The sequence below is a fragment of the Spermophilus citellus genome (assembly GCF_964194105.1).
Source record: "Spermophilus citellus genome assembly, chromosome: 6".
NCBI lineage: Eukaryota > Metazoa > Chordata > Mammalia > Rodentia > Sciuridae > Spermophilus > Spermophilus citellus.
In genome coordinates this window covers 134,008,767-134,035,084 of record NC_138187.1, presented here as the reverse complement: position 1 = coordinate 134,035,084, position 26,318 = coordinate 134,008,767, and the positions used below count along the sequence as shown (strand labels likewise).

The 26,318-nt window shown below is 36.6% G+C and overlaps 1 protein-coding gene across 12 annotated transcripts in view; it reads left to right on the top strand.

Moving 5' to 3' along the window:
• Positions 1-26,318, top strand: part of PPP1R12B (protein phosphatase 1 regulatory subunit 12B) — a gene marked incomplete at its 3' end in the record, with an annotated part of 222,463 nt that overhangs the window by 86,469 nt on the left and 109,676 nt on the right. For 7 of the 12 annotated variants that reach the window (XM_081298885.1, XM_081298884.1, XM_081298883.1 and 4 more), the window contains exons 10-14: positions 2,231-2,434; positions 3,562-3,644; positions 4,630-4,755; positions 7,223-7,405; positions 11,068-11,250. In XM_081298885.1, the coding sequence (XP_081155011.1) occupies positions 2,231-2,434; positions 3,562-3,644; positions 4,630-4,755; positions 7,223-7,405; positions 11,068-11,250 (779 nt within the window). Of the gene's footprint in view, positions 1-2,230; positions 2,435-3,561; positions 3,645-4,629; positions 4,814-5,283; positions 5,315-7,222; positions 7,406-10,471; positions 10,523-11,067; positions 11,251-26,318 lie in introns of those variants that run through there. The other 5 variants (XM_081298888.1, XM_081298887.1, XM_081298886.1 and 2 more) reach the window with 3 other exon arrangements.

Genomic DNA, 26,318 nt, shown 5'->3' with positions numbered 1-26,318 from the left:
TAAGACATATTGGGGATTAGGGCTTTAATATATGAATTTTGTAGGGACACAAAGAATCAGTGCATAACACTGCCAAAAATACTTTTTGTAAAACCATCACCAAATATGGCTACAGATGGGTTAAGATAACATATAGGATAGAATAGTCTGGGACCAAAAACATTTTTTTTTAAAGTCATTTCCTGTTGTTTTTTTTTTTTTTCACATCCAAGGTTAAGGTAACTATATATAAACTTTAGACAGGTTTGGGAAGATATCTGGCATCCAAAAATAATTGCTTTGATGACTATTCTCTTTTTTCTACTTCTCTCTAAAACTTTGTTTTCATGTCTTTATACTTTATAATGGGTAAAGGGCAGAAGTAGAAAGAACGTGTTGAAATTCCAGGAGCACTTCCTGCTACAACTTTACACAAACTAAGAATCTGTAGGCTCCTAGTCGGTGAGACAGAGCTGAATGATGATCCACTCTACCAAGTGCAAAATTGGTTTTGAAGTTAAGAATTGATCCAAATTCTTTGGAATAGAACTGTTGAAAAACTGTGTGGTTTTGGAGATATTAACTTATTGATCTTATTTCCTCATGAATTGGAAAGATGGGCTTCTGGTGTCCTTGTGGAAATGAGAGAACAAGTCTTGGCTGCTTATTTATTCCTAGAAACATCATTGTGAATCATTACAGAGGCTTCAAATAGAATATAATCACTTGGTTGTACCTCACATACTGTCACTGCTTCTAGTTGTGACTAGATTTCCTATGTTTTTATTTTTATTTCATTTTTAATTTTTTGCTCTACTGGGAATTGAACCCATGGGTGCTCTCCCACTGAGCTATATTCCCAGTCCTTTTTTGAGACAGGCTCCACCAGGCTGCCCAGGTTGTTTTTGGACTTTTGTTCCTCCTGCCTCAGCTTCCCAAGTTGCTGATTATAAGTGTGCACAACAGCACCCAGCTAAACTTCCTAATTTTCAAAAAGAAAAATAATAAATTTTTAAAAATACAAACACATGCAGTACTGATTCCACTTTGCCGAATAATACTGTGAAAGGGGGAAAGATTCCCTAAGAATTAAGGTAACTTATAAAAAGGAAGGAGTATATAAATGTATGTACTCACGTGACAATGAAGAGAAAACTCTGAGCATGAGTTGGAGATGAATGCATTAACATTTGTACTGCATTTTCACTATTTCAAGCAGTAAAGATGACCTTGCAAAGTTTCCCAGACCTTAGGAAGGAGCTGTTGGGTAGTGTTCCAAAGACCAATTATACCCTAAATTGGTCTTTGGGCTAATGCTAGTCTATGAATTTTCCCTGATTTATAATTAAAGATAATGTAAGCTTTTTATGAAGCTTCCTTTTTTTTATGCAGTGCTAGGGGTGGAACCCAGAGTCTTGCACGTGTTAGGCAAGTGCTCTACCACTGAGCTTCAGCCCCAGACGTGAAACTTTCTTTTCTAAAATTAAAAATTCCTTCTTCTTTTTAATATAATGACAGTGATGGTGAGCTGTTCATGTTATGAAAGATTTTCTCTCCAGACAAAAGAAAAAAGGTAGAAACCTTTGACCTTTAAAGTTTTTAAATTTTGTGGTCAGTGAAATCTAAAATTCTTGGAACTGCTATCCAACATCAAATAAGTTCTTTTGAAGTTGGCAGTTAGAATTTGTGTGGAGGAGCCTCTGATATTTTATTAGTATTAAATCAGCTTATCACAATAGTACCTTCAGACATATTTACACATTAGCTCATCTTGTGTTTTCAAACTCCACATATCATATGGAGGAATTAAACTCATTATCACCATTTTACAGATGAGCATGTTGAGACCTAAGAAGTGAAATATCTTATTTTCAGTTACCCAGTGAATCAAGAGAAGATGTATCACTACCTCTTTATCTGTATTCACTACATGTGTATCAACCTCCTGGTGCTCCAGGTCAGTTAAGGAGAGCAAATGGTTTTTTATTTCTCAGAACAAATCTGTCAGGGAGGAGAACTGTGCTGAGAATTGGAGGCTATTTCTGGCTTAGGGAGAAAGAGAGTCTTGAGAGGTGATAAGCGTCCTCTAGGTGAGGAGGGCACATTGGCAGACAGCCCACCGTGTGTTTGTTCTCTGGTGCTGCCTTAGTTGCTTCACTGAACTTTGTTAAGCATGGAAAGGGCAAATAGGCTCAAACAGAAGGCTCATCAGGACCTTGCTTTTTTCTTTTCTTTGCATCCTCCCTCTTAGTTCTCCTCCAGCCTTTTTAACAAGCCAGAAGAGGCCAAAGATGAATCTCCTTCTTCATGGAGATTGGGACTCAAAAAAACTGGCAGTCACAACATGCTGAGTGAAGTGGCCAATTCCAGAGAAGGCCTAAGGGATCGAGGCTCTTCCATCTACCGCTCCTCTTCAAGCCCTCGGATCTCTGCTCTGCTGGACAACAAAGATAAGGTGCAATTCCAGCAGGATGTGGGAGAATTCCAAGCAGTTTTCTTTCATGAAAATTCAATCCTGGGAATAATGAAAATATTTTCTGTTCTCTAAGAGGAATGTAGAACTATAACACCTGAGGAAGGAGACAGACACATTGATAGTATCATCAAGTTGCTGTTTGCTTGCTATTATTCTCTTGGTCAAAAAAGAAAGTAAATTTTAAATATAGCTTCTTCTTTTGACTTATATGTTCATTCTTGCTTACCTTCTTATCTAGAGTAAAATAGAGGATCAGAGAAAATTGGATATGGCTCAAAAGGTTCTTTTGAACCAATACCAGAAACTTCACTTTTGATGTTTAGAAGCAAAGTTCCTTAGCTGGGCTTTGAATCCTAATGAAGCTCAGGCACATTAGGATTTAGAAAAAACATTTTTACACTTGTAATCTTTTAAATTCATAGACATATGATCAAGCTAACACCATAAATAATTCCTCTATGTATTTATCAGGGACGAATTTGGTTCCAGATTTTATAGGGCTCACTTAGTACCCTCTTCTGGATCAGATCTTCCTTATAATCATAGTCCTCTTGTTTTGTCTTGTACTTCTGGAGAATACTTGAAGAGGAAAGGCATATTGGATTAATTCTGCAGCATATCTTTTGTGCATTTTAAGGAAAAGATATGCTAGCGATTCAATAGACTTATTTGATTAAGAATAGTGAGGAGAGCTCCATGACTTTAAAAAAAATTTTTTTTAGATATTATGGATCTTTATTTTATTAATATATTTATATGTGGTGCTGAGAATTGAACCCAGTGCCTCACACATGCTAGGCAAGTGCTCTCCCACAACCCTAGCCCGCTCTGTGACTTTTCAAAGGCATGACTACTGCTTTGTGTAATTTGTGCTACCGTTGTCTATCCTTACTTATGAGAATTATTTCACTGCCTATGAGATTTTAATGGAGTGATTAGGAATAAGCTTTTGAAAGCTACCTTTTTTAATATCACTCACAATGGCATTAGTGTGGAACCAGATATAAGACTATATAGGTAGATTAGTTCTTGCTTTTTTAGCCAAATTGTTTTATGCTGGATCAGTATTGTACCTTTCTTGTGCTTTGCTTTTTTTTATTTTACAGGAAAGAGAAAACAAAAGCTACTTTAGTTCACTAGCATCCCGGAGGCTCAGTAGCACAAATGACATTGAAGAAAAGGAGAACAGGTAATCATAGCACAGACCAGAAGATGCTTTCCTTTAACTCTTCTGGGCATAATGATCTCGTGGCCATTATACCTCTGCCTTCTTCCTGTAGGTGTCCTTAGCACGTTATGAATTATTTGTTCCTTCTTCTGAGAATGCTTCCCAGCCCATCTAGATGTTACTGTTTGTAGGACATCCTCCCTGGCCCTTCCAAATTGTGGGTTAGTTTTATTCCCCTAGCAGGCTCTATAAAGATAGGGTCTATGTCTGTGTGATTGCTCAAAGACCTCTAGTGCCTAGCACTCTGCTTATCATATAGAAAACACTAAAAATATTATTTACTTGGTCAATGTATAATTTGTAAGTAGATAAAATTTAAAGTCTTCCTCACCAGTTAAAAGCAATATAGGGATTTTGAAGTACTCCTGCATCTCAGGGCAGAACCTAACCCAGAACCTTTCTTCTCACAGTATGGTCCTCCACCCACAAAAGATGGAATGTCTGTGGATCCAAAATCCTACTACAGCCCCTTCCTTGATTCCTTTTAATTTATAATGCTAAAGAGGCCCCCAACAAGTCTTCCTTTCCTTTCTCCTTCTGTAGTAACCTTTTTCCATGGTGGCAGACTTCGTCTTTTTCACCCGTCCCTTCTCTGTTTAACTTATGAGTAACCTACTACTGGGGACTGATTACAGGGTGCTTTTTAAACAAGGAACTAAAGTGACTTCTCTTTACAAAAGGATAAAGGACCTTTGATATGAGGAATTTGGTACCTGTTGAAATTAGTTGGCTTTGAAGTTGTTAGAAGAAAACAGACAGTAATAGTCATCCTTTGTCTGTATAGAAAACAGGTATATATAAAACAGAATCACTGGAAAGATGTATCTGTTTCTTTAGCCATGTTACAGTTTGCTGTTGGCTCTTCTCTCCCCTTGTGCATTGTATCATGGACAAAACTGATGGTAGGAATCAGTGTTTGGATTGTTTTTCTTTCATGCTTCTACAGAGAGTCAGCTGTTAATCTAGTGAGGAGTGGCTCCTATACTCGGCAGCTGTGGAAGGATGAAGCAAAGGGAAATGAAACTCCACAGACAATTACTCCTTCCACCTATGTATCAACCTACTTGAAAAGGTACCAGGCACAAGGGGTTTGGGAGATGATTTTCATTCACTTGGCTATGGGAATATGGGTAATAATTGCATGCCTTTTTATATCCAATTAGCACCACAAAAATGAATCAACAAATAAATTGCTTTTAGATTTCTTGGGATTAACATCTTGACTAATTTAAAATTAAAATTAATTTGTTTTCTTAATATCTAAATTAAAGTAAGCTAATTCCAAATTCTTACCAAAGATCTGACTTTAGACTCTATCCTCTCAGTCCTATTGAAATCTTCAATCAGAAGTGACTTCTAGTCATCACTGGGCAAGACTGAATTTAAAACACCCTTGTCCAACAGTTGGTTTTTCTCTTTCTAAAACTAGAGTATTTTTCATCGTGTTATGTTTTTGTGGGGAGGAAAGGGGGGACATGGTAGGGTGGTAAAGGGTGGGAAATGGGAACAGTTTTCTATTGCATTAAAGAAGTTTCATGTTAAAGCCTGTTAATTTAGGGACTTGAGTTTTTTTTTTTTTTATGACTTTAATGGCCCTCAGATCCATCAAGATGTGAAACTCGCAAGTTTGGTGCAGAGAAGGTACATGGGTTTCCTTCTTTTTTCTCATCTCTATTCCCTTTTCTGCAATTATTTTCTTTGCCACGTATTAGCCAGCAAGCAAAGCACCTTTGCCAGAACCATTAAGCTAGCTATAAGATATACTTAATTAATTTTTTAATTTGAACTTTGCTGCTGATGTGGAAGAATCTGTTTTTCACTGCTTACTTTGAATTCTTTCTTCACTTCCACTTAACCCCTCCAACTGCCTCTTCATGCCTTCATTAGGTTTCCTAGATGGCTGGTTGGTTACCTTAGAAACAGGCTTTGGCCATAGACTATATGGGCAGATTAGCTGTTTGAGATCAAAATTTATTTCCATTTGGCAGGAAGATTTGTCAAATAGTTAATGTCAGAACACAGGAAATAATAAGCTATAAAAGAAACAACCACTGCTTTAATTCTACAGATATAGCCAAAATCGAAAGGGTTCAATTTTGAAACTGTACAAGCACAGGTCAGTGATTTCACTGATTCTTTATTGTATATACTAAGTGTTTCTGTCTATGTGAGGTTATCAGCTATTTGTATTAATGGCAAAGGCCTAGTTTATTCCTCACAGTTGAAATCAAATTCAAGAAAACTTTTCTCAGAAGATAATGTTCTAGATGTAGAAAGGGGACAAAGCTGCTATTTTGTTTTCAGGCATGGTGTTATTTTGTGCCAAGGTTGCTGATTTCCTTGATCCATATCATTAGCAAATGGGTTGAGTGGCATTTGGTTTGATAGATGTAGTCTGGCAGGTTACAGTGAACAGAAAGGAAAGTGCTGCTTCTATTTAGAGTGGAAAGTGTGCTTAATTATGAGAGCACTTTTTGAGAAAAGATGTACAACTTGCTTCATACCTTGGATTTCCAAAGCATATCTTCTGTAACCCTAAGGCACCTTTTGATTTTATAAAATCTTCTCTTATGATCTTTTCAAGAAGAAAGAATTCTGTGCCATCACCATTTTCAACAGAAAAGAAAAACAGGAATTTCTCGTTCCCCGGCTGTGCCAGGCCTTGGTATACTTTTCTTTTCTATGTCATCTCTTGTCTGTATGTAGGCAGGAATCCATTTGGATGGGACCCAACAAAAAAGCCTCTTTTCCAGAGAAGGCTGCATAGCCCTTTTTAATCACCCCCTCAAGTGTGTCATTACTATTATAGTTAGGAAGTATTTTTTTTAAATTCTAACCCAAGTAACTTTTTGCTGCAATTGAGATGGTTCTTACCTATCTTAACTGGAAACCAAGAAAAGTTGCCTTTTGTTTCCAATACAACATTACTTTCTAGACTTCAAACTTCAAATCCTTCCAAAGGCATTTTGGCTTTAAATTAAATAACTGCAGTTCTCAAAGGCATTTTTTTTTTCAGAATTTCTTTACTCCTGTCCACTTTTTTATTTTAAAATTTGAAAGCCTCTCCAAATTCCCTCCTCTTACTTTGGCTTTGCAGTGCTGCTTCTATATCAGGTAGACATTTGGGGTTGCATGACTTTTTTGACTTGGGTTTGTTGGGACTTATTGTTTCTAATAGAGTTATTCTGTTTCCTATTGTTACTCTTTCTGAGCTTCTACTCTTGTCATATATTCTACTTTCTGGCTTTTCCTTGTTAAATATCATCTCTCCTCCTTCACATTCCTTCACTCTTTTGGATGACTGACCTAAAGATCATTCTAAAAAGAGTGATGATTGCTTCACTCTTTCCGGTGATCACCTGCTTGCTGCCAGTGTCCCAGCTCCAGCTGGAGTTGAGCACTCCATTTCCCAGTTGCCATGCCCTCTCTTTGGTCTATATTCCTTTCAATTGAACAATCTGGGAATGTGGGAAGGTGGTGCTGGGAAATGGTGGGTGAGTAGCATGTCCTGAAGAAAGTGACTGTGTGCTATTTTGCAGTGCTTCATTTGGTAGAAGTAGTGACCCCACAAGTCCCTACATTTCAGCCAATCGCAATTCATCTCCTGCTACCTCACCCATTACCATTGGTTCATCTACCTCTCGGGGCAGCCAGTGGCAACCTGCCTCTTCTTGCCCTACACCAATCAGTGCAAACACTACTGCATCTGTACACCATGGCAGGTAAGGCTTCTTGGAGCCATTTGAGTTGCATTCTTCAAAGTTAATGCCTCTGGAAACACATGAGATTTGAACTAAAGAGACTTTGTCACTGAGGTGGAAATATGAATTCCTGTGAAAATTTCCATAACTTAATGGAGATGCTTTTGTTTTGGCTTTTCTTAGCCAGTTAACCATTGCTTATTGAATAACATAGGATATGTATCATTGTATTTGGGATTCAAGGATCAACTTAACATGATTGCTTTTACCTCTCAACAATTTTACCAGTTCTGAGTACAATTTAATGGTTATACCTATTGCAGTAAATTAAGTATTTAAAATATTCTTATATTTTAACTTTCTAGTAATTATGAGTGGGAGTTTCTTGTTGTTTTGGAAGATGGAAGATGGCATACAAACCCAGATAAGAAGGAAAGCTAGCTGATATTCCAAAAGCCTCCTACAGCCTTCTAAAAATTCCCAGCCAATGAGAATGTTTTTCCGGGAATGCTGTGGGAAAGGAGAGATTCGGGCTTGTCTAAAATGTTTGGGGACAGTATCTCCTTGGTTTCTAGTTTATCTAAGGGATTCCATGGGCAGAGTTTCATTGTGAAAGTATGGCAGCACTTTAGCTGTGGTTTTAATTATGGTTCTTTAATCTTTTTCATGTGGTCAGAAACCTTTTTGCTTTTGAGGTATAGTTTTTGTGGGTCTTGTCCCTACGGGTGACACAAAAGAAAATGTAAAATTATTAATGAAGACATGTTGTGAGAACACCAGTTAGAGTGGTGATTATTGATACTTGTCAGTTTACTAGATTTCTTTCCTGAAAACAAGTAGTGATTATTAATTTGACCAGAAAGGATAAGATCATGATGGGTTATTATAGTATGGTATAATTATGTAGAAATTCATTAGGTTCTCATAATAATCCAGTTATTTATAAGGAGGGACAGGCTTATGACTGATTAATAAAAATAATACTGTATAACTATGTGGAAATTTATTGGATCCCCATAATTATCCAACTATACAGATATGGTAATTATTATCATCATAGATAAAGAAGCCAAAACACAGATAGGTTACTTGATTAACTATTAAGAACTGACATTGGGGAAAAGTGAATATAGACATCATTTTTGAACCTTATTATGTGACAGGCATTGGCTCAGTTACTATACACAAATTATATTGAGATTTGCTTTACTCACATATAATAGTGCCTTAAATAAGATAAAGGTTTATATCCTTTTCTTGTAGGAAGCACAGAAATAGTCAGGGCTAACCTAATAGCTCTAAAGTCATTAAAGGATCCATATTTTTTTCAGTGTTTCTACTCTGTAATCTTTACATCATGGCATCTATTTCTATGGATTGACTCAGTAAACAAAATAACTGCTGGGGCTCTAGCCATTATGGCTGCAATGAAGGGAGGAAGCAGGAGGAAAGAGGGAAGCAGCAGGGATGGAATGCCTCTGAACCGAAAACTTTCTCAGAACTACTAGTTTTCTGTTTATATCTCCTTGGATATCTCCAGTTTATAGGGAGTCTTTAATAGGTACATTGGTAGATGTAGATGTTTAATAGGTACATTGCTGTCCTCAATGATATAGGGGTACTGTTAGTAATGAACAATGGATATGGCTTAGGCAACTAGCCATCTTAAGTACACATATTATTTATAGTTTCATAAAGAGCTCCCCAGTATATGTGCTATTTGCCAAATTATATTGTTTTGTAGTGTGCATGTATGAATATGTAACAATACCTCCTACTATTATATACAATTAAAATAATGCACCAATAAAAAACATGGGAAAAAAGAGCTTCACAGTTAATTAAGTATTATGTTATAGATGAGGAAACGGAGACCAAAAGCTTAGTCATCTGCCCATCATCACACAGCTAGTGAGGACCTGAGCAGGATTTGAACGCAGATTTGTCCATTTCAAAGCTCTTATCCATTTTGTCGCTGTTTTGTTTCCAGTGAATTTATATTTTATCCCAGGTACTATTTTAGGAGTTCTGCAGCATTGTTTAGTTATCACAAGAATCCTGCATGTAAAGATATCATTATTCCTATTTTATAGATGAAGAAGAGATCAGACAGTAAATTACCTTAAACCCAAAGCCTGTATTTATCCTACTCCATTGTACCAACTTTGATTCCTGCTCTAGAGTTTTTCCTAGTCTCTTATCTACTTGTGAAATTATATCACATTTCAAAATAATAGTAAAAATCCTGTTGTATGATTTAATAAAATTACATCTCTGATATTTCAATAGCTTAAGAAATGCAGAGAACAAAATATGTTATTAACCTTAAAAAAAAAAAAAAAACCTTAGGTAAGGTATGAAAAACCTTACCTAATGGGTTTTTATTGTTGTTTGTTTGTTTGTGTTTTGAAACGTGATCTCACTGTGTTGCCCAGACTGGCCTTGACCTCCTGAACTATAGGTAGCTAGTCTCCCAAACAGCTAGGACTATAGATGTGTGCTGCCATGCCTATAATTTTTCATAAATGTGTTTTTAATTTTATTAGTACTCCCTATAGATTAATAAGTTTGAGGAATTATTTACCTTTAATTTTTCAAATTAGAAAATGAATAAAAAATTACTCTTCTGGAAAAGTAGCTTATATTTTTAGATACCACTTCCATCTTTAAAAGTATTCTATTTTTACATTTGTATCTAAGTACCATAATAGATTCTTATCCAATTATTTCTTTTAAGCTTATTCTAATAATTGATTATTTGGAAGTGAACTTATAGCTACTTATAAGCATTTCTGGTAATAATTGTGAGTGGGTGAAAAACAGATTTTTAACATTCATGCTTTTCATTGCTTTTGCCATCTCTGTATCAATTTTGGATCTCTGTTACCCCAGCAACAAGCTGTGACATCACAAATGATAGCTTTTTGGGTGGAGAGCCAATGGTTGCTCCTAACTCTTTGTTAAGAAACAAAGATCTTGTTTTCACATAAATGAGTTTAATTATACAGCTTGCTGTTGAAAAGTCTGTAGCTAAGGTTACATACAGAATTCCTATTCGGTTTTTGTTTTAATTTCTCCCTTGTGCAGTTACGAATACAGACAATTAGGCATTTTGTTAAATGAAAAGAGACTGCAGTTGCTGAACTAGGTGAGGGAGAACTAAACATACTGAGGTTGTAGAGTATTTTTCAAATGGATAATTCAAGAAGATGGTCATCAAATCTAGACTGAGGACTACCACAAAGACTCCCACTGCCAAGAATTGAGGGACAGGTGGAAACTAATATCGTAAGTGACTTTAGTGTCTTTCTCCTGTGTAGCAAGACACTGTCTCTGTGTGCATGTGTGGAGGGAGGCCAGATGGTAATGAGGAGTCATTTAAAGCACTCTTGCATATGTCACTATCTTGCTTGGTACCATATAGCTAATTTTTGTTTTTGTTTTTTGATCTCAGACAAAAAAATAATAATAAAATTAAGTGTGAGTCCTCAGGCAGAGGATGTCCAACTAAACATGTAATTACACTGTTCTAAGATTTAAGAGCTCAGAATTAACAAATTAACAAACAAAATCTGAGTAAGAAGATTCTGTAGTTAGCCCTCTCTAACCTTCCTATCTCTGAGCCAGTGCTTTATGGTATTGCAAGCTGACCATTCTCCTGCTCATGTCTCTTTTGATTTCAGGACTCCTTACAAATCCCAGGCTGACTCTACAACAGAGAAGACAGCAGAGAGTGTCTCTTGTAGCACCCCGCTCTGTGTGATCACCAATCGTCCTCCACCTAGCACTGCCAATGGGGTCACAGCTGCCACTGTGCTCTCCTCTACTGGAACAGACTCCTCTGTGGAAGCCAGGGAGAAGAGGAGGTATGTTAGGTTACTCTTTGCTTTGCGGGGGCTCTGTTTTGAATTAGGAGATAAAGCAGTAGGTGTGAAGTCTTTTCCCCAATTACAAATAAATTTTTGGAAATAGATCTTAATTTTGGGTTTTGTCTTTTGACTCGGAGGTTTTGGTGGTGATCTTAATTATTTTTTATTATTTAACATAAACATTCTATTATGGGTATAGTTAATTTTTTTTTTCTATTTGTCATGTGAGACATAGTTGTCAGGCATTATTTCTATATTTTGTGATGGGAACCTGAAGATTAGTGAAATATCTTTTGTTCTGGGTTGTTCATAATGAGTTCTCTGTCAGGGAAGACAAGTAATAGTCTGATAAAACTCTTGAAGAATAGAGGTAGGATATGTATTTCTAATGAATTTGAGAATAATTCCACAAAAGGAACTGAGCAGTATATGATGATATGGTAGAAGGATAATCATTGGCTAGTCTGCATTTTCTTTAGAAAGAAATTATGAAAGAGCAGTTGTATATTCTCAAGGTAGAAGCTAAAAAGAACTTCTTAATTGTTAGGATTATGAATCTTAGGGACCAAGGGAGAAGTATAAAGCATAGAATAAAAGAAAATAAAAAAATTTTTTAAAGAAAGGTGGAAATTTCTCTATTTGGAAATTTCAGAACTACTTAAAAATTAGAAAAGAGTGAAATCTTATCAAAATTTAGATTTAAGTTTGACTTAATATTATTTTGAATTTCAAAGGCAGGAGATTTTATAACTGACTGTGTATGTACATGTAAAAAAGTCCAAAAATCTTATCATCTAGCTGGATAAAGTGGAAGATCTTTAAGATACAAAAAGAAACCAGGCACTGTGGCACATGTCTATAATCCTAGTGACTTGGGAGGCAGAGGCAGAAGGATCACAAGTTTAAAGCCAGTCTCAGCAACTTTTAAGGCCCTAAGCAAATTAGGGAGACCCTGTCTCAAAATAAAAAATTAAAAGTGTTGGGGATGTAGCTCAGTGGTAAAATACCTCTGGGTTTATTCAATCCCCAGGACCAAAAAAAAAAAAAAAAAAAAAAAAATAGCATCTATGAGACATAATAAGAATTGAACTTTTTAATCATTTTAAAACCAGTTTTAAAATACACTTTGAGAAGTAAAGGGAGAAAGATGTTAAATGAGTTAGAAAATAGTATTTTTTTTAACATGAAAATTGAAGAAAACTAGTTATCTGGGCTAATAAGTTTTAGAGTGAAGAATTGTCCTCCTTTGCTTGACTGCTAGCCAAGGAATATGAATAAGTCCCTCAAATATTTAATGCTTACATATTTACTAGCTCAGATGTAATGCAGGTATTATTAGTTTTATCTAGAAACTAAATTCAAAAGTAATCTTTTCATTAGCTGAAAAAAAAAACACCTTTCTTTAAAAAATTTGAGCTGAGAAATTTAAAAAATTAAATTCCTCGTTAAGATCATGATCCCTAAAAAGATGGGGAAATTGGGTCTTTTATCAGACTATTTTTTTAAGGATCTAGTTAAATGAACTATTGTTTAGAGAAACTTAGATGGTTACTGCCTTCTGGGAATTTTATAACCTATAATAAATAAGAGCACTTGCTATAGATTTTTTATTTTCTTTTAGAAGTTTTATCCACAGATATCTATTGAGTATAAGCTATGTGCCACACAGGATTACCAGGTATATTTCCTCAAGAAGCAGTAGCTATATGAATAAAATTATTAAGTCAGGCTATTAGTGATTTATAAGATAAATATGGTGTATCTAATAGAGGCCATGATAAGAACATTTTAGGAATGGCACAATAGATAAATAGGGAGACATTAAATAAAGAAGCACTTCATATATACTAGTACTTATTCTTTTCAAAATATTCATTGAATATCTGCCAGTTTCCAGGTACAAATATGATCTGAGCCCTTGGAAAACATGCTAGAGACAAAGACAAAGAAATGTTAAACAACGATTAAACTTATAGTACATATAGGCTAAGCATCCCTAATCTGAAAATCCCAAATTTGAAATACTGCAAATTTAAAATGTTTTGCGTGCTGACATGACATGACAAATGGAAAACTCCTCACTATGAAACTTTGTTTCATGCACAAAATTATTTTATACATTGCATAAAATTACCTTCAGGATGCATTTATAAAGATCCATATGAAATTCAGCTTAATTATAATCTCCTCCACCAAAAAACTTTCAGTAAAATTATGAGAAATACAGTTCCCTAATCCAAAAATCTAATCTGAAATGCTCCAGTGTCTAAAACTTTTAGAGGACCAACAAGATGCCACAAGTAAAAAATTCCATACCTAACCTCATCTGACAGGTTGCAATCAAAATACAAGTGCACTAAAAAAATATTGCATAAAATTTCCTTCATGCTATGTGGAAAGATGTATATGAAACAATAATTTTACATTTAGACTTGAGTTCCATCTCTCAGATATCTCATGTATATGCAAATATTCTAAAATTAATTTTTCAAAACCCAGTCGCACTGGTCCTGTGCCTTTTGGATAAAGGATCCTCAACCTGTTTCATAAACAGGTAATATGAGTTGTTATAACAGTGTATGACAGAAGATTTAGAAGACTTTCCTTCTCCTGGAGGATCAAAGAAGAAGGCTTTCATAGGGTGTGATGCTCAAACCAAGATTTTTAGGATAGGTAACAGCTAGGTGCAGTTTTCAGACACTAAGATGGGAAGGCATTTTGATCCTTTGGAGAAAATGAAGTAGACTGTGGAACCAACCCAGATGCCCTTCAATAGATGAATGGATAAAAAAAATGTGGCATCTATACACAATGGAGTACTATGCAGCAATAAAAAATGACAAAATCATAGAATTTTCAGGGAAATGGATGGCATTAGAGCAGATTATGCTTAGTGAAGCTAGCCAAACCCTAAAAAACAGATACCAAATGTCTTCTTTGATATAATGAGAGCAAGTATGAACAGAGCAGGGAGGAAGAGTAGGAAGAAAAGAGTAACATTAAACAGAGACTTGAGATGGGAGGGAAAGGGAGAGAAAAGGGAAATTGCATGGAAATGAAGGGAGACACTCATTGCTAAACAAAATTACATATAAGAGGTTGTGAGGGGAATGGGAAAATAAACAAAGAGAGAAATGAATTACAGTAGATGGGGTAGAGAGAGAAGATGGGAGGGGAGGGGAGGGGGGATAGTAGGGGATAGGAAAGGTAGCAGAATACAACAATTACTATTAGTGCATTATGTAAAATTGTGGATGTGTAACTGACGTGATTCTGCAATCTGCATTTGGGGTAAAATTGGGAGTTCATAACCCATGTCAATCTAATGTATGAAATATAATATGTCAAGAGCTTTGTAATGTTGTGAACAACCAATAAAAAAAAAAATGTAAAAAAAAAAAATGAAGGATGGCATTGTGAGTCAATGCAGAGTGAGGGAAATGGTAGACTAAGATGAAGTTTAAGGAGTAGGTAGGAGCTATATAATGCCAGATTTTACAGCCAAAGGTAAGGATTCTAGATTTATATGCTAATAAGCATGATAATCCATTTGAAGAATTTTTGAAACAGCCAGTCACAAAAGTATCAAGGTTACAAGGCCAAAGAAAACCTCTCTCCTGCCCTTGAGGATCTTTAATCTATCTGTTGTGGGAAGGCATATAAGCAAATCAACTATTACAGTACAGATTTTAAGCACCTTGATAAAAGTATGAATAGATTGCTATAGGACTGAGGCAGAGGGAAATCTGATTTAGACTGAGTGGGGTGGCTGGAAAGCCTTACCAAAAAAGGTGACTGGAGTTGAACTTTAAAATAAAAACAGGTAGAAATTAACTAAAAGTACTAATAAGAGGATGGTATTTTGCAGAAAACCCAAGAATTTCAAGAAACAATAAGTTCACTATGTCTGAAGCTAGAGGACAGGAAGGCTAGTGTAACATTTTTAAAAGTGTCTTTTATGAAATAGATTTAGATGAAGGGGAAAAGAAAGGCATTGAGTGGCCAAATTAATTTGGAAAGCAATGGGTAAAACAAAGTTAAACGGGATCACTCTGAAGCCTTCTCAGGGTCATTCCTCTGTAGGGGGGGGGGGGTTATAGAGTAGAGTTTAGGAATAGTTAGAATTTGCAGCATAGTCTGAATTTTTTGCCTGTAGAATAGGTTCTTTTCCCTCAAAGGAATATAAGATTGGTATTCTACTGCACATACTTTGGAAATTATGGAGAAATGTAGTCAGGAACCAAATCATGTAGATTTTTTGTCTGTGCAATGCTAAGAAACTTGATCATCTTCTATTCTCAGAGCTATGGAATATCACTGAAGAATTTTCAGCAGGAGAATGACTTAATCAAATAAAACACACCATTTAGCCTTTACAGAATTAAAGCCACTTAGTTTCTCCATCTAGACATGCTTAAGCTGAAAGAAAATAAAATGAGATGTTTTGAAAACAGCTAAATTTTCCTTCTGAAAGAACATGCTGTGTGCTAATTCTTCTCTTTGAAGCTGCAGCTTTCTCTGTAATCAGCTCATTGTGGAAATATCTTGACTCCTGCTGAGAAACCATGATGAAGGCCTGAAGCCTGTGTTCACAGGTCCAATTTGAAACAATTAGTGAGCATTGGGATAAATGGGGCTTTGAAACTGGCCACAGCAAGACATAACTAGTGGAAAGTCATCTCTCAGAAATAATCTCCATTTTCCACTGTGATTAGAGCACTTGGACCTGGAGAATGGGTCTTACCATTAAATTTCACAGCTGGCTCTCCTTTGCAGAGAAGGTTTTGTTCCAAGAGGGGATAAGTGAGTATGTGTATACAGTTGGTCAAAAATCAGTCTCAACTTTACACCCTCTGGTAACAGATCTTTATTCAGTTTGTTAACTACAGATATATTGTTATATGAACAAAGCTAGTTATTAAAGGATACATTATGATATTAGATAGTAGTAAATATGGAATGGTGAACACTGGGATTTTTTTTGGGGGGGGGTTCTGGATGGTTTTTAATTTTATTTTTCTATAATGTCCTGTTTTGCAAGATTCCAGTAAATCACCGAGTTGATCTTAAAACAGGAGAGGGAACATTTTATTCACCAGCTGGAGGGCCAAGGGCTAGGCTGCAAGTCTACACCCTTTGACCCCCTCCAGGAGTTAGAGTACACTTTTTAAAGAATGTCAGTACATTAATCATAAGTGTCTGTTGCTATGATTCAAAACTGTAAACAAAAATCATGAGATCTAAAATCATAAGCAGAAGGGGAAGTGGGTCAAAATGACCCTAGGTTGAGTACAAGTTAAGGAATGGTTTCTAATGTTTAGACAAACATTAACATTCTATGCGGTTAGGGTACATTGCACAAGTACACTGTATAAGAATAGAAGGAACAATTTTGCTGTTTTGCATTGCCAATATGCTATGCTAAGCAATTGTCAAGTAGGTACACAGGTGGGGTCTTCCCATGGGAGAATGATTTCTTACATGACATGGAGTCTCAAGGTAAAATGGAGTCTGTTTGGTCATTGTCCATATAGCCTGACCCAACAGTCCAAAGTTCCAGAGTGATAAAGTATTACTCTTAAAATGGGGCAGAAGGAGAAAGAGGACTTGACTAAAATTAACTCTAGGGACCAAAGTTTCTCCTACAATATAAGTCTGTGGAGATGGCTATGGCTATTGAAAAGTAATTGTAATAGCCTGAGATTCAAAGTTTGCATGATGCTAAATAATTTGTGATTTTTCTTACATAGCTCATGGCAGAACTTCTGAAACAGTTTGTTATTTTCAACAACATAATCGTAGCTTTGCAAAGTTCCTTCCCCCTTACTCTCCAACCCTGCCCCAGCTCTGTAAGTCTAAAGTATGCTCAAATATATTCTCTTTACATGATGGAAAGAAATAGGAGGTATGCTCCCTGCTTGATACATGAGAATGCTGAGGCCTTGTGAGCAGAGTAATTCATTTAGTATCACACCTTGAGTGAGAGGCATAGTGGAGACCTCTCCCAGACCTCTTCTTCATTGAACACACCAACTACAGCTTTTGAATTCAGGATAAAGGTTTTTGATTCAAGGACAGCCTATCTTAATCCGCATTCCAGAATGCAATAGTCTCTACCTTCTTGGCACTTAATCACCACCATCCAATCTTTGGATTATCCTGGGAACTATGAAAACCAACAGGGTCATCTGATTATAAAGGGACTGAATTGACTGGCAGACAGCAGGATAGAAACGGCAAGTGGCAAGTTGGCAGATAATTCTGCAGGGATACCAGGGCCAAGCAGCAGCTGTCATAGTGTAGTGCTTGGGTTCATTTTCCAAAGCTCCAAGTTTTCCTTAGCAACAAAATATAAACAATTCCCTTGGCTAATATTAGAGTCTGATAGTGTCTGCCTTTGCTTTTCTTGCTTTTTTCCTCCCCCAGCAGCCCTGAATTTTAAATTAGTTTATGGCCTTTCTTTTCTTTATAGAAATGGTTTTAATAGTTTTTCTCCACAAGAAGCTAAAATTGCTTGTCTCTCCCAAATAGCCCAAATTATATGTGACTCTGCTTTGCTTCTCAGGATATGGTCACTACTGGTTGGGTCACATACACCACCCATATTCAACCCCCTTCTTGAATCTCTCATGGTGTTGTAAACTAGGTAGTTAATCCTGCTAACATGAGACTGTCAACAGATTAATTTGGCATCGTCTTTGAGATGTTAGAAATATATACCAACCAACTAAACTCTTGAGTCATGGTTTTTATCATGTGTTCATCCCTATCCCAAGCTGTAGACAGTTATCAATTCAAAAAGGTACTCTAGAGAAGAGATTTCACAGACTTCTCTTAATCTCTCTTTTGTTGTTGTTGTTGTTGTTGTCAAGTGAGTGTTGTCTTTATCTTGAGGTCTGCAGCAATGCTGAATTTACCAATTTAATTTACTAAATAAATTTCTCTACTCACATGCTTATTCTCTAAGTATGAATATATTGAACAGGAAGAGAGTGAAATATATATGGTAGTAGGTACATTTTCTCTTGTGAGGAAAATATTATCAAACAGCATCTCATATTACAGAGAAATCTTAAGTGAAAGGAAGAGTCAACTGATAAGGCAGATTTCATTGTCTTATTTTAGGAAATTGCCACAGGGACTCCACAATCTTCAGCAACCACCACCCTGATGGCTCAGCAGCCATCAACATCAGGACAACATCCTCCACCCACAAGAAGATTATAGCTTGCTTAAGGCTCAGATGATTAGCAAGTTGTCATCTTGGAAGTCTCTGGGTTGTTAATACAATTGGATTATGCTCCAAACAGTTCTGGAATAGAAAGAAAAGTGATCCACTGCTTGGGGCCCCCAGTCCTTAGGTAGCAGAATGATAAGAAGCTTCACCAGGCTAAAGACACCATACAGACAGAACTGCCTTTAGTGTTAAATTTAAATTTGAATTTTTCCTTCAGAACATGACTGTTTTTGAAATGATAATGATGATAAGTTGCTACCTGAGGGACTGGGCTACCCATAGGCCACTGTAAAAGGCCTTACTCTGTGGGCAGTGCACAGAATTGATTAAGAAAATTCCACTTCAGCCTCTTACTTGCCGTGTGATTTGGGGTAAATCAGGTTCCCTTTCTGACCTGTTCCTCATATGTAAAAGAGGGATAGCAGTGCCTACTTTGTAAATTTGTTGTAGGAATCAAATAATTCATGTATGACCCAAATGTTCCCAAGCCTATCTCATGGGCTATTGTGAGGATTAAAAGAAGCATACTATGTAAAAGTTCTTCTCAAACTTTAAAATAATTTAGGGATATGTACACATAATAACTAGTTATATTGCTACCAGTAAAATGCTTTGCGGGCTTTCATTAAGATCTGTGCTTAACTTCAGCAGAGCCAAGATCTACTCCCAGAGTGCTAACTATTGCTACCATTTTAGATTTCAGGTTGTTTTATTTAAGTTTTAAACTCTATATATTATAGGGATCCTGTATCTCAACGTTTTAAGACTGTGTTCTTCTTTTAAGCCCACTTGTCTTGCATTTTATCTCCTTATCTATTATAGGCAAACCTCAGACATAGTACAGGTTTGGTTCCAGACCACCTTGATGAAGTGAATATTGTAAAAAAGCAAATGTTTTGGATTCCCAGTGCATATAAACACTATGTTTATACTGTATTATAGTCTGTTAAGTGTGCAATAGCATTATGTTTAAAAAACCAAGATACATACCTTAATTTTAAAATAACTTATTGCTAAAAAATGCAGTGGATTTTCTGAGCCTTTAGCAAGTCGTAATCTTTTTGCAGATGGAGGGTCTTGTCTTGATGTTGAGGGCTGCTGACTGGTCAGGTGGTGGTTGCTGAAGACTGGGGTCATTATGACACTTTCCTAAAATAAGACAATGAAATTTGCCTCATCAATTGACTCTTCCTTTCATGAAAGATTTCTTAGTAGAGTGAGATGTTGTTTGATAGTTTTTTACCTACCATAGAACTTTCCACATTGGAGTCCGTCCTCTCAACCCTACCCCTGATTTGTTAGCTAAGTTTATGTAAGATTCTGAATCATTTAATTTCAGCAGTGGTTGCAGCATCTTCACCAGGAGTAGACTCCATCTGAAGAAACTGTTTCCTTTGCTCATTCATAAGAAGCTCCTCATCTATATAAGTTTTGTTGTGAGAGGCAGCAGTTCAGTCTCTTTCTCTGCTTTTAACTCTGGTTCTCTTTACAATTTCCAACGCATCTGTAAATTGAAAACTTGAACCTTTCAAAGTCATCCATGAGGGTCAGAATCAGCTTCTTCCAGACTCCTATTAAGGTTGATATTTCAACCTCCTTCCATGAATCACCAATGTTCTTAAATGGTATCTGAAATGGTGAATACTTTCCAGATGGTTTTCAATTTACTTTGCCCAGATCTATCAGAGGAATCACCATCTATAACAGCTATAGCCTTATGAAATATATTTCTTAAATAATAAGACTTGACAGTAAAAATTACTTTTTGATCTATGGGCTGCAGAATGGGTGTTGTGTTAACAGTCACGAAACAACATTAATCTCTATGTGTATTTCCATCAGAGCTGGTAGGTAACTAAGTGCATTGTCAATGAGCAGTAATATTTTGAAAGGAATCTTTTTCTGAGTAGTAGGTCTTAGAGTAGTGGGCATAAAATATTTAGTAAGCTATGTTGTAAACACATGTGCTGTGTTGTTCCATTTAGGGAACACAGGCAGAGTAGATTCAGTATAGTTTATAAGGACCCTAGGATTTTCAGAATGGTAAATGAGTGTTGGTTTCAACTTAAAAGAACCAGATAAATGCATTAGCTCCTAACAAGAGAGGTAGCCTGTTCTTTGAAGCTTTGAGCCAGGAATTGACTTCTCCTCTCTAGCTATGAATTTCATAGATGGTGTCTCCTTCCAATAAAAAGCTATTTCATCTGCATTGAAAATCTGTTGTTCAGCACAGCCATCGTCATCAGTTATCTTAGCTGGATCTTGTAGATGATTTATTGCAGCTTCTACATCAGCACTGTGGCTTCACCTGCATTTTGATGTTATAGAAGTGGCTTCTCTCTTTAAACCTTGGGAACCAACCTCTGCAAGCTTCAGACTTTTCTTCTGCAACTTCCTCACCTCTCTCAGCCTTGCTAGAATGGAAGAGAGTTAGGGTCTTGCCCTAGATGACCCCCTGAGGGAATGCTGTGACCGGTTTGGTGTTCTATCCAGACCACTAAAATCTTCTCCATATCAGCAATAAGGCCATTTCTCTTTCTTATCATTTTTGGGGTAGCACTTTTAATTTTCTTCAAGAACTTTTTCTTTGCTTTCACAAATTGGCTAACTGGCACAAGAAACTAAGCTCTCAGACTTTCTCACTTTTAACAAACCTTTCTCACTAAGCTTGATCATTTCTAGCTTCTGATTTAAAGTGAAAGATCTGTGACTCTTCCTTTCACTTGAACACTTAGAGGCCATGGTGGAGTTATTAGTAGTTCTAATTTCATTGTTGTCACATCTCAGGGAAAAGGGAGGCCTGGGGAGAGGGAGAGAGATGGGAAATAGCCAGTGGGCAGAACAGTCAGAACACACACAACATTTGCCAATCAAGTTCACCATCTTATATAGGCCTGGTTATAGAGCTCCAAAGCAATTACAATAGTAACATCAAATGTTACTGATTACAGATCACCATACAGATATAATCATCATGAAAAAATTTGAAATGTGATAATTAGCAAAATATGACACAGTGAAGTAAAATGAGCACACACTGTTGGAAAAATGGCTTACTCAAAGCAGGGTTGCCATAATCCTTCAATTTGTAAAAACCATAACATGTAAAGTGCAACAAAGCAAAGTACAAGGAAACAAGATATGCCTATATTTACTATGTAATGCATTGTTGGGACGTACTTCATGGATATCTAAAGGGAAAATCTTCTTCATGGTAATATAGTGCAACCATGTGCATATCTTCTGATGCCATTTCTTCCCTCACCAAGAGGTGTCCAGGAATCTTGGACATTTAGGCAACAGCTAGTGAGCTAAGCCATGTGGCTAATGGTAGCAACTGATTCTTGTAGAGATAGGGTTCCATATTGTTGTATCCACTGGGTTTTGTGTATTGCTGATTCTAATATGTCTAGGTAAATGCATCTTAAAGATGTCTTTTAGTAACTTAAATGTTAATTGGGCTATAAGATTATAAGCAAGTATGTGTGGGTTCAATCCCTGACACAAAAACTAAAAGAAAAGAAAGCATGTGTGATAGGTTTACTGACACTTCTTTTTAAAATAAATGAATAAATAAATAAACAAAGCAGTAATGCATCTTGTAACTAATTTTTAGATGTGTTTTAGGTGTGATAGAATGTGGTACTATTTGTTTAGTAAGAATGAGGCTGGCAATCTATATTTAAAAACATGAAGTGGGCAATGAATGCATATGGAATTTCTTTTGAGGATGAAGCAACTCTTTTAGAATTATGGTAATTACCATTGAATGCTATACTTGGGGGTTTAAAAATAACATCAGTATTGTTTAGCAATACTAATTCTGGGAAGGAAGACCTGTCTCTTAAGAGTTAACTATAATGAAATTTAGGGCCTTCATTTAAAAGTCTGCTACTCTTTTGCCATTTCTGTTGCTGAACATTGCCATTAAAACGTAACCTCACTTCATTTTCCAGAGACAATGGCATTTGCAATGCAAGTCTCAACAGTTTAGGAGGGGATGTTTAAAACAATCCACCCCTCAGGACTCTTGCACTCAGGAGAAAGGACAAGAGTTCATTCCCTGAGGCAGCAGAGCCTCTGGTTCTGCTCCCATTCCTCAGCCAATTCAGGAGCAGTCACTTAACACCTGCTACTCAAAAGCCCTTATCAGCCATGTCTTCACAGTTAATCTCCTTCTGATAAAGTGATTCTTTTTTCAGAGCTGAATTAGCAACACATGGGAGGGGCCAAAATTGTGTGCCCTTATTCCCCCTCCCACTTCCTGTCTACCAGTTCATTTTCCCATGTTAGCAAAAGACCACTGCTTTAAAAACAATCTCATAAAATGGGTTCTGGTGTTTACTGGGGAAGAACAACTAGAGGAGTGGCCACCTGTTTGTTGAAACTTGGACTTCTGGGAATGCAGCTGCACAGGTGTGTGGCAAGGTGTGTCTGAAGTAGCTTTACCTCATGTGGATTGATTTGATCTGGCAGTTGAGTGCCTTGCCATTCCTCATTTTATGAAAATCAGAAGCACAGGAAGTTCATCTGTGTGTTCCAGGGAATTGAGACAAGCCTCTGCCAAAGTTTCCTAATACTCAGTATTTGAAGGCTAACTTGGATGTTCTGAACTGAGACTTCAGCAAGTGCTTGACATGGAATGGCAGAAGCAACAGGTAAAAAAAAAAATTCTGCCTGACAGCTTAGATATTCTGTATATATTTGTACTCTGTCCTCCTTTTCTGATGGTTCTTTGGGAAGCTGACTTGTTTTTTTTTTTTTAATTTTTTTTTATTGGTTGTTCACAACATTACAAAGCTCTTGACATATCATATTTCATACATTAGATTGAAGTGGGTTATGAACCCCCAATTTTACCCCAAATGCAGATTGCAGAATCACGTCGGTTACACATCCACAATTTTACATAATGCCCTATTAGTAATTGTTGTATTCTGCTACCTTTCCTATCCCCTACTATCCCCCCTCCCCTCCGCTCCCATCTTCTCTCTCTACCCCATCTACTGTAATTCATTTCTCTCCATGTTTATTTTCCCATTCCCCTCACAACCTCTTATATGTAATTTTGTATAGCAATGAGGGTCTCCCTTCATTTCCATGCAATTTCCCTTTTCTCTCCCTTTCCCTCCCATCTCATGTCTCTGTTTAATGTTAATCTTTTCTTCCTGCTCTTCCTCCCTGCTCTGTTCTTAGTTGCTCTCATTATATCAAAGAAGACATTTGGTATTTGTTTTTTAGGGATTGGCTAGCTTCACTAAGCATAATCTGCTCTAGTGCCATCCATTTCCCTGCAAATTCTATGATTTTGTCATTTTTTATTGCTGCGTAGTACTCCGTTGTATAGATACCACATTTTTTTTATCCATTCATCTATTGAAGGGCATCTGGGTTGGTTCCACAGTCTAGCTATTGTGAACTGTGCTGCTATGAACATCGATGTGGCAGTATCCCTGTAGCATGCTCTTTTAAGGTCTTCAGGGAATAGTCCGAGAAGGGCAATAGCAGGGTCAAATGGTGGTTCCATTGCCAGCTTTCCCAGGAATCTCCAAGCAGCTTTCCAAATTGGCCGCACCAATTTGCAGTCCCACCAGCAATGTACAAGTGTACCCTTTTCTCCACATCCTCACCAGCGCTAGTTGTTGTTTGACTTCATAGTGGCTGCCAATCTTACTGGAGTGAGATGGTATCTTAGGGTGGTTTTGATTTGCATTTCTCTGACTGCTAGCGATGCTGAGCATTTTTTCATGTACTTGTTGATTGATTGTATATCCTCCTCTGAGAAGTGTCTGTTCAGGTCCTTGGCCCATTTGTTGATTGGGTTATTTGTTATCTTATTGTCTAATTTTTTGAGTTCTTTGTATACTCTGGATATTAGGGCTCTATCTGAAGTGTGAGGAGTAAAAATTTGTTCCCAGGAAGTAGGCTCCCTATTTACCTCTCTTATTGTTTCTGTTGCTGAGAAAAAACTTTTCAGTTTAAGGAAGTCCCATTTGTTGATTTTTGTTATTAACTCTTGTGCTATGGGTGTCCTATTAAGGAATTTGGAGCCTGACCCCACAATATGTAGATCGGAGCCAACCTTTTCTTCTATCAGACGCAGAGTCTCTGATTTGATATCAAGCTCCTTGATCCATTTTGAGTTAACTTTTGTGCATGGCGAGAGAAAGGGATTCAGTTTCATTTTGTTGCATATGGATTTCCAGTTTTCCCAACACCATTTGTTGAAGATGCTATCCTTCCTCCATTGCATGCTTTTAGCCCCTTTATCAAATATAAGATAGTTGTAACTTTGTGGATTAGTCTCTGTGTCCTCTACTCTATACCATTGGTCCACCCACCTGTTTTGGTACCAGTAACATGCTGTTTTTGTCACTATTGCTCTGTAATATAGTTTGAAATCTGGTATCGCTATACCGCCTGATTCACACTCCCTGCTTAGAATTGCTTTTGCTATTCTGGGTCTTTTATTTTTCCATATGAATTTCATGATTGCTTTCTCTATTTCTGCAAAAAATGCCGTTGGGATTTTGATTGGCATTGCATTAAACCTATAGAGAACTTTTGGTAATATCGCCATTTTGATAATGTTAGTTCTGCCTATCCATGAACAGGGTATATTTTTCCATCTTCTAAGATCTTCTTCTACTTCTCTCTTTAGGGTTCTGTAGTTTTCATTGTATAAGTCTTTCACCTCTTTTGTTAGGTTGATTCCCAAGTATTTTATTTTTTTTGAGGATATTGTGAATGGAATGTTTTTCCTCATTTCCGTTTCAGAAGTTTTGTCGCTGATATACAGAAATGCCTTTGATTTATGCGTGTTGATTTTATATCCTGCCACTTTGCTGAATTCATTTATTAGTTCTAGTAGTTTCTTTGTAGACCCTTTTGGGTCTTCTAGGTATAGAATCATGTCATCTGCAAATAGTGATAATTTAAGTTCTTCTTTTCCTATTTTTATGCTTTTAATTTCTTTCATCTGTCTAATTGCTCTGGCCAGTGTTTCGAGAACTATATTGAATAGAAGTGGTGATAGAGGGCATCCCTGTCTTGTTCCAGATTTTAGAGGGAATGCCTTTAACTTTTGTCCATTCAGAATGATGCTAGCCTGAGGCTTAGCATAGATAGCTTTTACAATGTCAAGGTAAGTTCCTGTTATCCCTAGTTTTTCTATTGTTTTGAACATAAAGGGATGCTGTACTTTGTCGAATGCTTTCTCTGCATCTATCGAGATGATCATGTGGTTCTTATCTTTAAGTCTTATTGATGTGGTGAATAACATTTATTGATTTCCGTATATTGAACCATCCTTGCATCCCAGGGATGAATCCTACTTGATCATGGTGCACAATTTTTTTGATGTGTTTTTGTATTCGATTCGCCAGAATTTTATTGAGGATTTTTGCATCTAGGTTCATTAGAGATATTGGTCTATAGTTTTCTTTCTTTGAGGTGTCTTTGTCTGGTTTCGGAATCAGGGTGATGTTGGCCTCATAGAATGAATTTGGAAGAGCTCCCTCTTTTTCTATTTCCTGAAATAACTTGAAAAGTATTGGTATTAATTCTTCTTTAAAGGTTTTGTAAAACTCTGCTGTATACCCATCCGGTCCTGGGCTTTTCTTGGTTGGTAGTCTTTTGATGGCTTCTTCAATTTCATCCATTGATATTGGTCTGTTCAAATTGTGTGTATCCTCCTGACTCAGTCTGGGCAAATCATATGACTTAAGAAATTTATCGATGTCTTCACTATCTTCTATTTTATTGGAATATAGGTTTTCAAAATAATTTCTAATTGTCTTCTGTATTTCTGTAGCATCTGTTGTGATAT